General features: G+C 42.6%; 2 protein-coding genes across 2 annotated transcripts; one reads left to right on the plus strand and one right to left on the minus strand.

The window, feature by feature from the left end:
- The first annotated feature begins 2,501 nt into the window (after window positions 1-2,501).
- Window positions 2,502-12,126, plus strand: LOC128738157 (inositol polyphosphate 5-phosphatase OCRL). Its single transcript, XM_053833066.1, has 10 exons — window positions 2,502-2,726; window positions 3,034-3,214; window positions 3,277-3,796; window positions 3,858-4,017; window positions 4,075-4,253; window positions 4,323-4,677; window positions 4,741-4,830; window positions 4,889-5,534; window positions 11,420-11,653; window positions 11,716-12,126. Exons 1-10 carry the CDS (start codon window positions 2,649-2,651, stop codon window positions 11,895-11,897), a joined length of 2,625 nt encoding a protein of 874 aa, XP_053689041.1. The 5' UTR covers window positions 2,502-2,648; the 3' UTR covers window positions 11,898-12,126.
- A 201-nt stretch (window positions 12,127-12,327) lies between these two features.
- Window positions 12,328-14,365, minus strand: LOC128738158 (retinoblastoma-binding protein 5 homolog). The gene is made up of 6 exons (XM_053833069.1): window positions 14,253-14,365; window positions 13,739-14,166; window positions 13,502-13,683; window positions 13,321-13,440; window positions 12,620-13,263; window positions 12,328-12,560 (listed from the first exon to the last, which is right to left on the minus strand). Exons 1-6 carry the CDS (start codon window positions 14,269-14,271, stop codon window positions 12,475-12,477), a joined length of 1,479 nt encoding a protein of 492 aa, XP_053689044.1. The 5' UTR covers window positions 14,272-14,365; the 3' UTR covers window positions 12,328-12,474.
- Window positions 14,366-14,881: the final 516 nt, after the last annotated feature.

Below are 14,881 nucleotides of genomic sequence, written 5' to 3' on the forward strand. Positions count from 1 at the left end.
CCAACCAAACCCTTGTTATCGCTGAAACACGCCACGCCTACGTGTAGACCAGCATCAAGAACACCTTCATCACGACCCGTGACGAAACCTTTGACAAAGCCCGCATCGAACGGAGGGAGTGAATTTCCTATGAAATTTGGAGAACGATCGACGAACGGAGAGGGGCAAATACCGGCATTGAACGAACCAGAACGACGAATAATTCCTATTCGGAATATTACAGACGGGCACCTGTTTTAAGACGAATTATTAGGGCACCTGTCTTGCCCGTAATACGCCGAATTGGAAAAACCTGTAGAACAAGCTTGTAACGGAACAAGAGAACATGGACCAACTTCCTAGCCAAAGAAGCAGGAATCGCCGCGTTTTCCGTTTGTCGCGCGATATTTCTTAGCGGTGCCCGGATGAACACTAAGATACTACTAAAGAAAAAAGCTAAACAGTTACTGACTGACTAAGCAAAACTGCTTAAGCGATGGACTGAAGGTTTTGAATAACTCTTTCGGCATGTCAGCGGTCAATAACCAGCGAAGCATGACGCCAATAGTTTGTCGCACTAATCGCGTCATCTCTGTGACACCATCACAGGATGAAATTCAAGCAGCAATTAAAAGTACGAAATCCAACAGTGCCAGGGATAGACTGATGAAGTGCTATAAGCTGACCCATATCGGCTCTTTTTATTTTGGTAATTCTCAACCGGTTCGGTTCTAGGACAAGATCGATGATACTCACCGGCGGTAGCAAGTTGGACTCATAGTTGATCGAATATGTGTAGACCGTATCAACAAATATTGGTTAAGATCAACAGTTCTACCCAAGTAACCACGAAGCTTTATATCAATTCAATTACAATGCTTTATATGTGATTCTAGTTGAAATTTGACAGTGATTTGAGTCTTAGATTCTCGAGATCTCGATATTTCTCGGGTACTTTTAAAAAAGACGTGAGTGGTATTGAGGTCGTAAGTCGTTGGGCTGGTCAAGGTCATTTGGCTGCTTCATCCTTAAAGGGTTCCAAGGCAATTTATGATTTAGTCTACTGTCAATAGCTCTAGCTTGTGTTTCACCCATAAATTGTTTGGAGCTTATCTGGAGCTACCATACGTCTTAGTGCGCCCTAGACTAGACCCCGCAGATTATTTCATGGATGAGCCGGTCAAACGCTTTTTCAAAGTCAATGAAAACTACTTAGCAGAAGAGTGTCTTACCCAAGTAACAACAAGCATTAACCTCGGTAATTATTTAAGTGAAAAACATGTGATATTCAGGTGAAAAGTATTATTGCCCTTTTTATGACTATTTAGACTACTGTGATAATCATTTAATGAAGCATACCCCATCTTGCACTGGTAATTTGACACTAGAGTTGCTTTTAGTTTAATCAACTTATGAGTTTGACTTCTTTTTCCCTCTTGCCCTTCTTTTTCACTTTATTTTCCTTGAGCGAAACCGTGTGCGAGATTCGACTGGGATAATTGTGTAAATCGGGGTAGTCTAAATAGGGGAGTCTAAGTATGGAAATTATTTATATGGTTTTGCACTTGAAACGTGATTACTTTTTTGACACTCAAAATAATTTTCACGTCGAATTTACGGGAAAAGTTACGTGAATATTTTCATCCAACTTTTTCTGCACTATTTAGGTGAATTCCACGTAGTTTGCATTAGCATGCGTGCATTTACATGGAAATCAGATAGATGTTATTGAATTTTCCTAGAAATACTCAGAGGTGAGAGATACGCGGAAGCAGCCATCTTGGGAGCCAATCGAGCAGCGAGAATTGTCAAAAGGGAGCCAATCGAACACGCACACTGTATGCTTAAATGTTTGATTAACAAGTATTAAAATAGTTATGAAATTTACTTAAGCTATTGTCACACACCTTGAATATTATACTCGGACACAGTGTGTATAAAGCTTTGCAATGCACTGGTTAAGTTGAAAGATATATCGCTCTATTTTGCAAAATTGATGTAAACAAAACAGAAGCAGATCATGTTGAAAACAATCAAGTCACATTGCTACAGCATTTTGCTCCGCAGCAAGTGCTGGCAGTTTTTGTACACTAATGCCAAATCGTTGGCTTTAGTTTCCGCGTATCTCTTACTGTAAGTATTTCTAGATTTTCCAATAATATTGAACTGAAAGTCGCGTAACTTCCTGTAGAGAAATTTACGTGAGTTTTCACTTGGAAAGGACGTGTGGATTATTTTGCGTGTGTGGTAGAGTGCCATAAGCTTGCCATAAGATAATAAACTCGCTATAAAACCATACCTTGATGAAGTTTTTATGCATCGTAGCTTTTATGCCTTTTATGCATAATTGCAGTCGTCTATATTTATGCTTTCATTCCTTTCGACGCTTTCGTCATGTCATCATAATTTTTCGATGTTGTCATTTGACAGGTGTGTGCAAAAAATTGAAACCTTTGAAGTGAGTGCTGTAGTAAAGTGGTTTACAGTTTAGTTTTCAATTAATTTGTTTTGCAAATATTAAAACAGTAGTTAAAATGGAATTATTGATTTGATAAACTAAGAGGATCATATTTATCGACTTAAGTCCTGTTAATAAACAGAGTAGTTGTACAAGTTTACTAGGTGGAATTAGGTGTAGATCGAGCGAACAGATAAAGTCTGTCAGAACAATGAACACGGGAAGTCATGATTCCACTATCATTACAACAGTCACGCAAAAATTTCGCGAAGGCGAATCAATTCTGGCGGTATCCTTTTCTAAACTAATAACTGAATTTACATACAATCCGAAATTCAAACAATGCTATTGATTTTTTTTGCATTTAAGAACGTTGAACTGTGATGATAGTATGCGTGGTGCGCTATCACGAAGCAAGATACTAACATTATAACACGTTTGTTTACATCAGCGCAACATTGCGCTTTATGGATGGCCTTGCATTATGTTGCTTTGGCACCATTTATACTTAAAAAGAATGATTAATCCTGAACCGGAAATCGAATGACGTCATTCAACATATTGTAGATAGCCCTTAACTATAAGCCTAAAAATAGATATTTGAAGGTTATCAAATAGTAGGGAATAAGCACCAAAACCGACTCCTGGTTATCGTTAGTTCGGATTTCACATCAGCCTTGTTTGCGTTCTCAATCAGCTGCTACCCTCCGGAAAGCATTTCTGACTTAACAGTCGTAACAGTTTACCCAATTAATGACACATTTTGGGTGAATCCAGGTTAGATTAAATGGTCTGTTAGTTCTAACTGTAGTAGGTATTAATAGGGTTTTTACTTTTAGAATCTGGTGCTCCGGGATCAATTTCCAGCCATCAGTTTACAATATTTCTCCAAAATGAACCAACAGTGTATTACTATCAAGCAACATCGGAGGTGAGCTCCTCGAAGGACAATTTCATTGGTAAGCTGAAGGAGCAAATTGCCAACTACAAATGTGCTTCGGCACAAGCCGCCGCGGCGGCAAGTCCACTAAGTTTCAAATGGCTTGATTATTACAAACGTGCCGATATGCTGGCGATTGATCGGCATATAGCGGACGGTAGCCAAGCTCCGAAAACCAGGGATTCAAAATTTAAGGAAGAACTCGATCGGCGACGGCATGAGTACATTGTCTATGAGCCGTACAAAATCTACACAGCAACGTGGAATGTGAACGGACAGACCTCCGAGGATATTGAGCTCCCAGAATGGCTTTCAACTACGGACGATCCGCCGGATATTTATGCAGTTGGATTTCAGGAAATTGAGTGGACTCCGGAGAAGATAATCATGAACGAGACTAAAATTGATCGTACTTGGGTGTAAGCTTTGCTTGTTAATTGAGGATTTTTCAATGTCATTAGATGGAATGATTGTTTTTAGGAACAAAGTGATGATGGGTTTGCATAAAGGTGCTGTGTATGAGGAACTAGCTTCGGTGCGTTTAGTCGGAATGATGCTAACGGTTGCAGTTAAAAAGTCCTTGCGAGATCAGATTTCAGACTGTCTAACGGCGGCCGTCGGAACGGGAACTTTAAAATGGGTTTGACCAAAATTATTTAACGAAACGGATCGAATAGTAATGACTACGAATTTGCAGGGTAATAAAGGCGGAGTGGGCGTAAGTTTCCAATTGAATGAAGCGCTGCTGTGTTTTGTTAACTCTCATCTGGCGGCTCACACTCAGGAGGTGGACCGCCGTAACGAGGATCATGACGAAATCATCAAAAGAATGTCGTTTGAGAAAACTTTCCGCGGTCGATCCATTGATGAACATCAGTGAGTTTTAATGAATCTCCTTAACACAAGAAGGTGTAGAAACAAAACAAAAATTTGTTTAAATTTCAGTCACATTTTTTGGATTGGCGATTTAAACTATAGGCTTAACGCGGAAATCACGCAGGAATTCGTTAACGAGAAAGACCGTGACTATAATCAACTATATCCTTATGATCAACTGTATTTAGAGAAACTACGGAAGCGAATATTTCGCGAATACAAAGAGGGTAAAATACTGTTCGGTCCGACCTATAAGTACAACCCGGGAACAGACGATTGGGACAGTAGCGAGAAAAGCCGGTGTCCGGCGTGGTGTGATCGAGTGCTGTGGAAGGGCTCACGGATAGAACTGCTGAAATATGACAGCGTGATGCAGCTGAGAAGAAGTGACCACAAGCCAGTCTATGCAGTGTTTAAAGCGGATGTAAGTTTGTTGAATTTACTGATGTTTCTGGAAATAATTTATCCTGTTTTATTTAAAATTTAGGTCGAAACAAAGGATGATCAAAAGTTCAAAAAAGTTCACGAGGAGGTTTTAAAAACTGTCGACAAATACGAGAACGATAATCAACCACAGGTATGATGATTCGAAAGCACTCTAATTCTATGTTTAATTGTTTAAATGTTATTGACAGATAACGGTGGAGCAAACAGATCTTGATTTCGGTTTGATCAGATTCAACGAAAAATACTCCCGAGAACTGTTGGTTGCTAACAACTGTCATCTTCCGGTTCGGTTCCGCTTTGCCGCCAAAGACGATCGGAACAGTCGCGTGTGTGAAGATTTCATCCATATCAGTCACAAATCGGGTGAGCTGATTACAGGAAATAGTCTTAGTATACGAATAGATATCTTTGTGGATGCAAAGGCGGCTTCGGGGATGTTGAAAAAGCTTAAGGATGCGAGAGCAGGCGTCAAAATACCGCTCGATATTCTAGTATTGCACGTAGAGAATGGTCGAGATATATTCATTACCATTTTTGGAGAGTATAAACAAAGCTGCTTTGGTGTTTCACTTGAAACGTTGATGAAGCTGAATAAGCCGATTTTCGAGTACGAAATCAATGAATTGATAGCTCTGGAAAAAGAGGAAAAGCTTATTGACATTACCGGGGACGAGAACCTGAAAATTCCCCGAGAAATCTGGAGGTTGATAGATTATTTGTACAAAAATGGAATGGAAACTGCGCAGCTGTTCACTCCTAATCGGACCTATTCGAGACACGAGAATATTCTGGAAATTCGAGACTGGCTAGACAGCTGGTCATCAGAGCCGTTCCGTATCCTTTTAAAAACAATTGTTTAGACTATTCTGCTTTTTCTCTCCAGGGTGGGTGGAAAAACAAAGCCTAGGCGCTACATCCCGTTTTTCGAATGTTGTTAGAGTACAGAACAATTGCGGGGTTAGTGCTGCGGTTAGGCTCCCTCATCGGAGACTTGAAGATATGACAATATGACCCATGTGAAGAAAAAGGACTATGGGTTGCAAAGTTGGGACCTGGAACTGCCGATCTCTCAACTTCCAAGGGAGCACTCGAGTGCTCTCTCACGTAAGCTCGCAAGTTCGACGTCGTAACGCTGCAGGAGGTATGCTGGAAGAGCTCAACGATACGTACGTTTCGAGATAGACATATAATCTACCAGAGCTGCGGCAACACACGAGCTCGGTTCAGCTTTACTAGTGATGGGAAAGATGCGGAAATGAATGATTGGGGCAGTGTTGTGAAGCCCGCACTCGTGTGGTCTAATTTTATCACACACGCGTACTCATTCTAACGAACAAGCCGGCATAAGCATCGCCCTTTCAAACTTCCGCTCTAATTTCTTCTAGCACTGCAATGAGTTTTGCGCGTATGTGTTTAGCTAACAGCTACTATAGTTGTCGCTCGTCGTTCGTCGTTGCAGCCTGATCTACTGATGTCGATTACACGCGAGGACTCGCGCTCCCGCCTGTGAGTAGAATGGAGGGCAAAGATGAAGAAGAAGAAAAACTAATGCAAAATTTGTATCCCAATGCGCCACCAGCCTCACGGGCATTTGATTCCGCGCGAGTTTTTTGCCTCAGGAATGAGCTAGGCAGGAGGACGATGTGAGGGTGAGCGTTCGCAAGTGTGTGGGTACCAAAAAGTCTCACACAGCACCGGTGGCTGTTTCTTTTACGCCTGCGTGTGCGGCATAAGTGTTGAATGCTATTGTTCCCATACTCTTTCGGGTGTGAGCAGGCATGATTGACTTCTCGCTCGATTCGCAACATTGGATTGGGGTGTGGCCAATCAATCCTCGAATGTGCAGGTTGAGAATCAAGGGCCGGTTCTTCAACATAAGCATAATCAACGTACACGGCCACAAGCAGGAATTCTACGCCGCCGACACTTATCGACTTTGCCACCTCCAAGAACATGGCCGTACGTAGTACCTTCTTCCATCATAGACTTCTACACAAGTACACTTTGAGGTCATCAAATCATGAATCACGTTTTGATCAACTGTCGGCACTTCTCAGACATCTTTGTCATCAGATCCTGTCAAAGCGCTAACGTTGATTTGGACCACTATCTAGTGATGGTTAAGACACGAAAAACCCTCCATTGTGAACAATATTTGGTACTGACGCCAGCCACGGTTAAATCTTGCGGGGCTGAAGCAGCCGGACGTCACCACAAACTACGTGCATTCACTTGAAGTTGCGCTGCCCTGGAACTGTTGGAACACCAGCAAAACAGCCATTAGTAGTGTAACGGAGAGCCCGTGGCACGGAATGATTGGTTTGACGATGAATGTAGGAGGGTGATGGATGAGGAGAATGCTGCAAGAGCGGCCGAGATGCGTAGTGCCATACATCACAAAGTGGAAAGACACAAACAGAAGAAGATGCAGCGAAATCAAATCTGTCGGGAGAAAAAGCGCTACCTGGAAGAGCAGTAATATACAGAGTTGGTGCAACTTCGCCGTTCTCAGGGAACGCGCCAGAAACTGAACGGGTTCTGCAAAGGTTTTGTGCCACGAGCCGATATGTGTCGGGATAAGAATAATAGTATTTTGACGGACGATCGTTATGTGTTCGAAAGGTGGAAGCAGCACTTCGATGAACACCCTAATGGCGACCAGGCAGAGAACCATGGGGGCGGAGAAAGCAATTTCGACGGTACGACAAACGGAGAAGAGGTGCCTGTCGCAACGATAGGCGAAGTAAGGGAGACCATTATGCAACTAAAGAATAATAAATCGGCTGGGAAAGATAGCATCGGAGCGGAGTTTATTAAGATGGGACCAGACGAGCTGGCTAATTGTCTATACCGGCTAATTGTTAGGATTTGAGAGACAGAATAGCTACCGGAGGAGTGGAAAGGTGGGTTATCTGACCGATCTACAAGAAGGACGGCAAGTTGGACTGTGAGAACTATCGAGCGATCACCATTCTCATTACCGCCTACAAAGTGCTGTCCCAAATCATTTTCCGCCGTCTATCACCAATTGCGAACGGATTTGTGGGAACTTATTAAACCGACATCGTCGAAGGTCGGTCTACAACGCATCAAATATTTACACTGCGGCAGATTCTCCAAAAGGGTCGTGAATACAGAGTTTCCACGCGCGATTTGTTCGTTGACTTCAAAGCCGCATAAGATACCATCGACTGAAAAGAGCTATGGAAAATTATGAACGAGAATAGCTTCCGCAGGAAGCTCATCAAACTGATTCAATCTACGATGGATGGTACACAGTGCTGTTCTCAGATTTCGGGTGGATTGTCAAGTTCATTCGAATCACAGATGGCTTCGTCAAGGTGATGGCCTGCTGTTCAACATATTGCTACAAGGTGTTATGAGCAGAGAGGATATCACGTGGGGCACTATCTTTATCAAATTTAGGGCCCTATTCTCACAGTCACCTCACCTCATCTAACGGCTCCCCGTTTGATTTGTACAGTCACCCAGGTGAGCGGGGTCACCTAGGTGACTGAGAATCGCAAATTGTCACCTCACCTGAAAAATTTAGATCAAAGAACTGGTCGCAGTGGTCCAAGGTCCCCAACAAGGAAAAAAAATCAGCAGAACATTTGCGACGGTGGCTGACCAGTACTCCAATCAAACCGCGAAGAAGAGAGAATTGGGTAAAGGGTAAATACGTTCAAAACTAGGGATGGGAAAACTATGATTAACTACTGATAGTTATCAGTAAGCAATAATATCACTAAGTATCAGTAAGGTTTCGCTATTATTGATATTTACTGATATAGTTGCCTCCCAGTTGGCCACGAGGTATGACGCTGGCCTAATAAGCTAGTCGTCCTATGTTCGAATCTCGGCTGGGAGAGGCTGTTAGAGCCAATAGGATCGTTGCAGGGCCAATTGTCCTCTACTCTAACAGCTGGCTGCGAAGTCTGTCGTTTGAAAACAGAAAGTCAAGTTTCGATTCCATTTAACTCGAACTTTAGCCACATGTCGCCAATTTTCCAGTCGTTTCAAAAGTCACAAATCACTTTCGACGTGATCGTGTCATCTTGCACGTTGAGCCCCCTGTTCCTGGTGCCAGTGAGGTTGTTGAAGATAACTGTTTCCGTCACACTATCATCCGGCATTCTTACGACGTGTCTGGCCCACCGTAGCCTACTGACTTTCGCCAAATGTACGATGGGATTCGCTCCAAACAATGCTTGTAGCTCGTGATTCATACTCCTCCACCACTCTTCACTTTCAGTTTGTACTCCGCCAAATATCCACAGTACCTTTCGTTCGGACACGGCAAGGGCGCGAATATCCTCCGTGAGCGACCTTACGAGTCCATAAAGAACTACTGCCCTAATAAAAGATTTCTGCATTATCAGCATCGTACGGTAGCGTATGCTTCTTGATCGTAGCGTATGCGCCGCTGGATTTCCTTACTAATGTTGTCCGCGGTCACCAGCAATCCAAAATACACGAATTCATCTACCACTTCTAGTTCGTCGCCGTCAAGGGATACCACCCGTGAGAAGCACGCGCTTAGTCCCTTGGAGCCTCTTCTTTTCATGTATGTGATCTTTGGCGTATTTATTATTAATCTGATCTTCCTAGACTACTGCTTTCAACCTGACGTAGGTTGCCTCCACCATCGCAAGGTTCCTAGCTATGATATCAGTCATCTTGTCACCTTGTCAACCCTCGCCGCGTCTCGAAGGGTGTGTCCCCGAGATGCGCACAAAACACACCACTCGATTCAATAGCTCTGATCAGCAGCGTCAGTTTATCTGGGAAACCGTGTTCATCCAATAAGTGCAATTGCTGGTCTTGATCGACTGGTTCGGGTGATGTGTAGGCACGATCTGGTTCGTAGCTGCGCGAGCCTCCATAAAGCCCGCTTGGTAAATTACAAAGTAAATTTACAATAAAGGACGCAATTATAATATGTATTACAATTTCCTATTTTTTGCTTCAATGTCCTGATGAGTAAAATTACTGATATTTACTGACAGTTATCAGTAACGTACTGAAATTACTGATAGTTATCAGTAACGTACTGAAATTACTGATAGTTATCAGTAACGATTTTTAATGATAGTTCCCATCCCTATTCAAAACAACATATGCTCGACGGTGGAACCGACGCCGCTTGGGCAGTAATGTAACGATCGATGGCGTGGCGATGAGTTTGAGGCAGTCAAAGATTTTGTCTACCTTGACTCACTGGTAACGACGGATAATGACACCGGTCGTGAGATTCGGAGGCGTATTATAAGCGGAAGCCGTGCTTACTATGGGCTTCATAAGAAATTGCGATCGAACAGGCCAAGTCCCCGTACGAAGTGCACCCTGTAAACCGGTTGTACTGTACGGGCATGAAACGTGGACATCGAGGAGGGCCTGTGAATGCTCGCAGTTTTCAAAAGATGAGTGCTAAGGACGATTTTCGGCGGCATACAGGAGAACAGAGTACGAAGGCGCAGGATGACCCTTGAACTCACGCAGCTCTATGACGAATCTAGTATTCAAAAGATGATTAAAGCTGGACGAATACGATGCACAGGGTCTTCTTTCAACAGAATGTCGAACAACTATCCTAAAAAGATAGTTCGCTTTAAATTCGGTAGAAAAAAAAGATGACCAGGGGCGCAGCGAGTTAGACCAGGTGGAGCAAAATCTTACGGAGAGTACTCGGTGTCCAAGGAATCGCAGAGCGGTAGCCCACAATCAAGTAAATTGGAGAAATTTTGTTCAGCAGGCTTGTCTTAGGACGGCAAGCTAACTAAGTAAGTTAATGTGCTCATAAAAACGCGACACGATTTCATCAGCACTGGAACCCACAAGAAAACTTTCCCAGCGAGTATTGGCTAATAGTCTCGAAATCACATCGGTTGAGGTCAAAGTTGAGCGAGTAACAAGTAGCAAGAATAAAGGAGAGGAGAATATCATTAGCAATCCTACCCTAGAATATCCTATTCGAAGGGCAGGTGTGCAGAGAAGCGGTTCCATCATCACCAAACTGTCACAGAGAACAGAGAACCCGACAGTTATCGCCAACCTCGAGGCAGACCCCGCATCCGTTAGATGAGCGCTGTTGACGAGGATGCTAAAACAGCTGGTGTTCGGGGCGATTGGAGAGTGCAGCTCAAAACCGACAAGCGTGGAGACGATTTCCTAATTCGGCCTAGATTCGACAAACTCATTATTGCCGAACGAAAAAGTAGAGTAACTATCCTTACTAACGCATCGTAGCTTAACGATGTACTATTTTCCAGAAATCCTCGTCGCGTCACACACTTTCTGAGTTTTCCATCCGAGGCACCAATTTCCTCATCCCCAAGGGTGCCAACACATCAAATCCATCAAAGTCACAAGCCAATCACTGCTGATGAAAAGAAAATGCGACTCATAGCTTGTATGTATATCGATGATCTCAAGGTCTATTCTGAATCGACAGAATGCGAAGCTGTAGCTAGCAAATGAGTTCAAATACCTGGTGCAGCCCCGCAATTGTCCTGTGCTCTAACAGCTGGATGCGAAGTCTGTAGAATAAAAACAAAAAGTCAAGTTCCGAAAGCGGAATGTAGTGTCAATACTTTGCTATGCTTCATGATTGTCAATCTGGCCAAAAATTATTTAGCAATACGCTGCAGTCAATCAATTCACATACCTATAAATCTTTCTGATTCATTGAATATTTCCTTAACAGTTTTTATTATTAGCGGGTATTCCTAAGACTGCGGCAGAAGCACTTCTTATTCTTCTAGAATCCCTTCCCGAACCGGTAGTTACCATCAGCGAACGGGAATGCATCGTCTACGCCGATAACTACGAACGCTGCAAGGAACTAATCCGAACGAAGCTGAAACCCGTTCATAAGCTGGTATTTCTATACATTTGTATGTTTCTCATAGAACTGCGGAGGCGTAACCCGAACATGCGTCTCGAGCTGCTAGGTACATTCGATTCTACCTGATGTGATGATACACAAATTCTAAAGCAGGTTTTTCTCTTTTAGCAACCATTTTCGGTCGAATATTGATTCGCAGCCAAATTCCGCTGGTACGAACCCCAACCGGAAACGATGTTTACGCTTACACCGAAGGCGAGAGGGACCAACGGCGACGATTTCTAATGACATTTTTAACCAACAAGATACAGGAATTCGCTCGAACAGAAATGGAAAATAACAGCACGTAGAACCAATGTCTGGATGAGCTTACCGGAGTAGTGTCCATGATGGCACTTCAGCCGCGCGTACTAAGCAATAGCTGTAGTAAACACATTCTGTGTTACAAAGAGTCACTTGATGAACAATTTTAGATGTAAAAAATAATGTCAGCATCGGTAGCGAGAAAGAAATTGTATTTAATGACATTCTATCACTGTGTGCTCACTCTGAGATGGTTTGCAATCAGTGCATCACCTTACTAGGAAAATAAATATTACTCTATGTTTACACTTTTCGGAATGAATAGATTACGAACTAGAAGAAATAGCTGTTTGTGAGTGATCTGGTGATGCTTACTTTTTCTTATCATTTGAGAGGGAAATAAGAATCGCTACGGATATGACAGACCACCGTATAGTATGACAATTGTAAATGGATAGTCATTCGAGACGGATTTATTTACAAATCAAACAAATGCAATTGCAATTTTAAATTAAAAATGTTTTCATTGTGAACCTGAATTTGTACCGGTTTCGACTCATAAACCATGGGAGATCACAGAAAACTGAAAATTAAACTTACGTAAACGGAAGCATACGAAAACTTTCACTTTCTGGGCCGTCCGGCTGCCTTTTTATTGGCGGCTGTCGCTTTATCCTTATTTGCTTTATTCTGTAGCAGAGGATGCACGTCTGTAAAATTACATTAGTTATTTGGTGATACAGTTAACAATCTGTTTTCACACTATTACCTTCAATTGGAGCATTATCCAACGTAATGTCATACAAACTGGCCTTACGTTTCTTGGAGGAAGGTTCATTTTCCTTCATCGAAAGCGGGTCATGTTCGGTTGGATTATTATTGAAACCAGTGAGTAGTGATTCTGAATTATCCTGAGAACCCCAACCGTCCTCTGGATCTTCCACTTCCGGAGCCATTGGTAGAAATTGGAGGGCATTCTCGTCTTCGTATTCTTCATCCGAGGAACAAAATGCCGCTATCGGTTCCGCAGAAACAACGTCAACCTCAACTTCTTCATCGTGCTTAGATTCCGCAGCAAGATCGACTGATTTATCCTCATCCGTAATATCGAACTCCGACTCGCGCTCTTCATACTCAACGTTTTCGTCCAGTTCTTTGAAGTCTGGCGCAAATGCGGACCAATTTTCCACCTGATTTTGAGCCCAGATTGAAACCAATCCAGAACTAATACTAGCTATGATTGGTCGAACTGGATGCCAAACAACATCCAACAGAAGTTCTCCCTTTGTTCCGTGTAAAATCTTTACAAGATTTCCGATAGACTTCTCCCAAACATAAAGGGCATGTTGCCGAGCACTCCCAGCACAAATATACTCACCATCTCCTGAGAAACAACATTTTTTCCATGTGGTTCTGTGAAAAGGTAACAAGAATACAATAATCGAACATTTTAATATGAAGTTAGCTTACTTGTTCACAAGATCTTGAAGCTTCTGAATCGGTTCTGGCTCCCCTTCCTTTCCGCAGGTTACAACCTCTTTCGAATCGTATACCCGGATGACACGATCGGATGTGTTTACCAAAAATGCTCTGCAATAATTAATTCAGAATAAGTTTGATTCAGAAACAAACAGCTTACGGCTCAACATACTCTCCCCTTCTCGCGAATTCTATACTTTTCACCGCAGTTGCACTTGAAGTTCCTACAGCAATTTTAAAACTTGCAACAATCTCCAGAGTATTAGAATTAAGTACGAGAATCTTTCCTTTAGCATTGCCCGAATAGATATGCTCGCCCCTTCGGTCAAATGAAGCTACTATGTTCAAGTCCCCCTGTAAATAGAATTGAATAAACATCACACTCGCAAACCAGTTAAGCCGAATTTACATCATTATCCAACGGCAAACACTGATGTTTACCCCCGATGTCGACCAGCACGGCAGCATAGCGCATGGGACAGACCAGAAATTTATTATCATTCCTCGGATGAAACTGAACCTTCAGAATCGGCGACGGAAACCGGTACTTGTGTTCGCAGTCACCGCTCAGTACATCCCAGATGCACACATTATTATCCGTAGACGCTGACAGCAGCTTGTGACCGTTTCGGGACCAGCACAAACTGCACACCGGATGAACGTGAGCGGAAATGATCTTGGCGATACCTCTCGTCAGGAAGTCCCACACCACTATCCGACCATCGTTGCAACCTACGGCAAGCAGCGTTCCGTACTTGTTGAAAGCACATGTAACCGCTAGCGAGATACAGTCCAGCGAACCGTCGAATTCTTCCGGGTAGTTCTGGCCGAATGATTCTGTGCGGAAACACCGAAACACGGTTAAGTTTTGAGCAATAGAGTGGCCAATACCAAAAACACAGCTTGTTATTGTTGGTTCTCACCTAGTAACTGCAAGTTCATCGCAGCTGCAAACTATATGCGTTTTAGAAGGGATTGTACTTTCAAAAACAACAAAATTACTTCGAAAATAAATTAACAAACTCGCAGCAGAAACATTTGTGCGGCACAGAACTGTAAATAACAACACATTTGTCGAGGCGAGGCAAGCGTCAAATCAACAGTGGGATTGTACTAAATGCATACAGAGCTTTTGCTATAAAATCTCCGCGCAGCGTTTACACTCTACCAGAAAAGTACTCAAACAAGTATTGCGCTCTTCACACTCAATTGGACTGCACAGTTATTAAGTGCAACCTTCAAAACTGTGATGAAAAGTGTGCTACTGATAATATCGCTAGTAATCTTATATCGATAATACCATCAAACTTTATCGTCATGGAAGAATATCGAAAATTGGAGGGTTTAAAGTGAAATCTTCTTCTTGATTTGTTATTATTTTAACATTTTTGTTCTATTTCTTACGTATTTTTGCTTATATTGCCATATTATCGTTATTAATTATTAACGATAACAAAACTTTATCAATAATCGTTATAGATTTTGACCGACATTTCCCATCATTACAACTCTCCCATCTGAGCTGACATTTGATTTAGCAGTGGCGCCAGTA

This window comes from Sabethes cyaneus, chromosome 2 (assembly GCF_943734655.1).
Source record: "Sabethes cyaneus chromosome 2, idSabCyanKW18_F2, whole genome shotgun sequence".
NCBI classification, from domain to species: Eukaryota; Metazoa; Arthropoda; class Insecta; order Diptera; family Culicidae; genus Sabethes; species Sabethes cyaneus.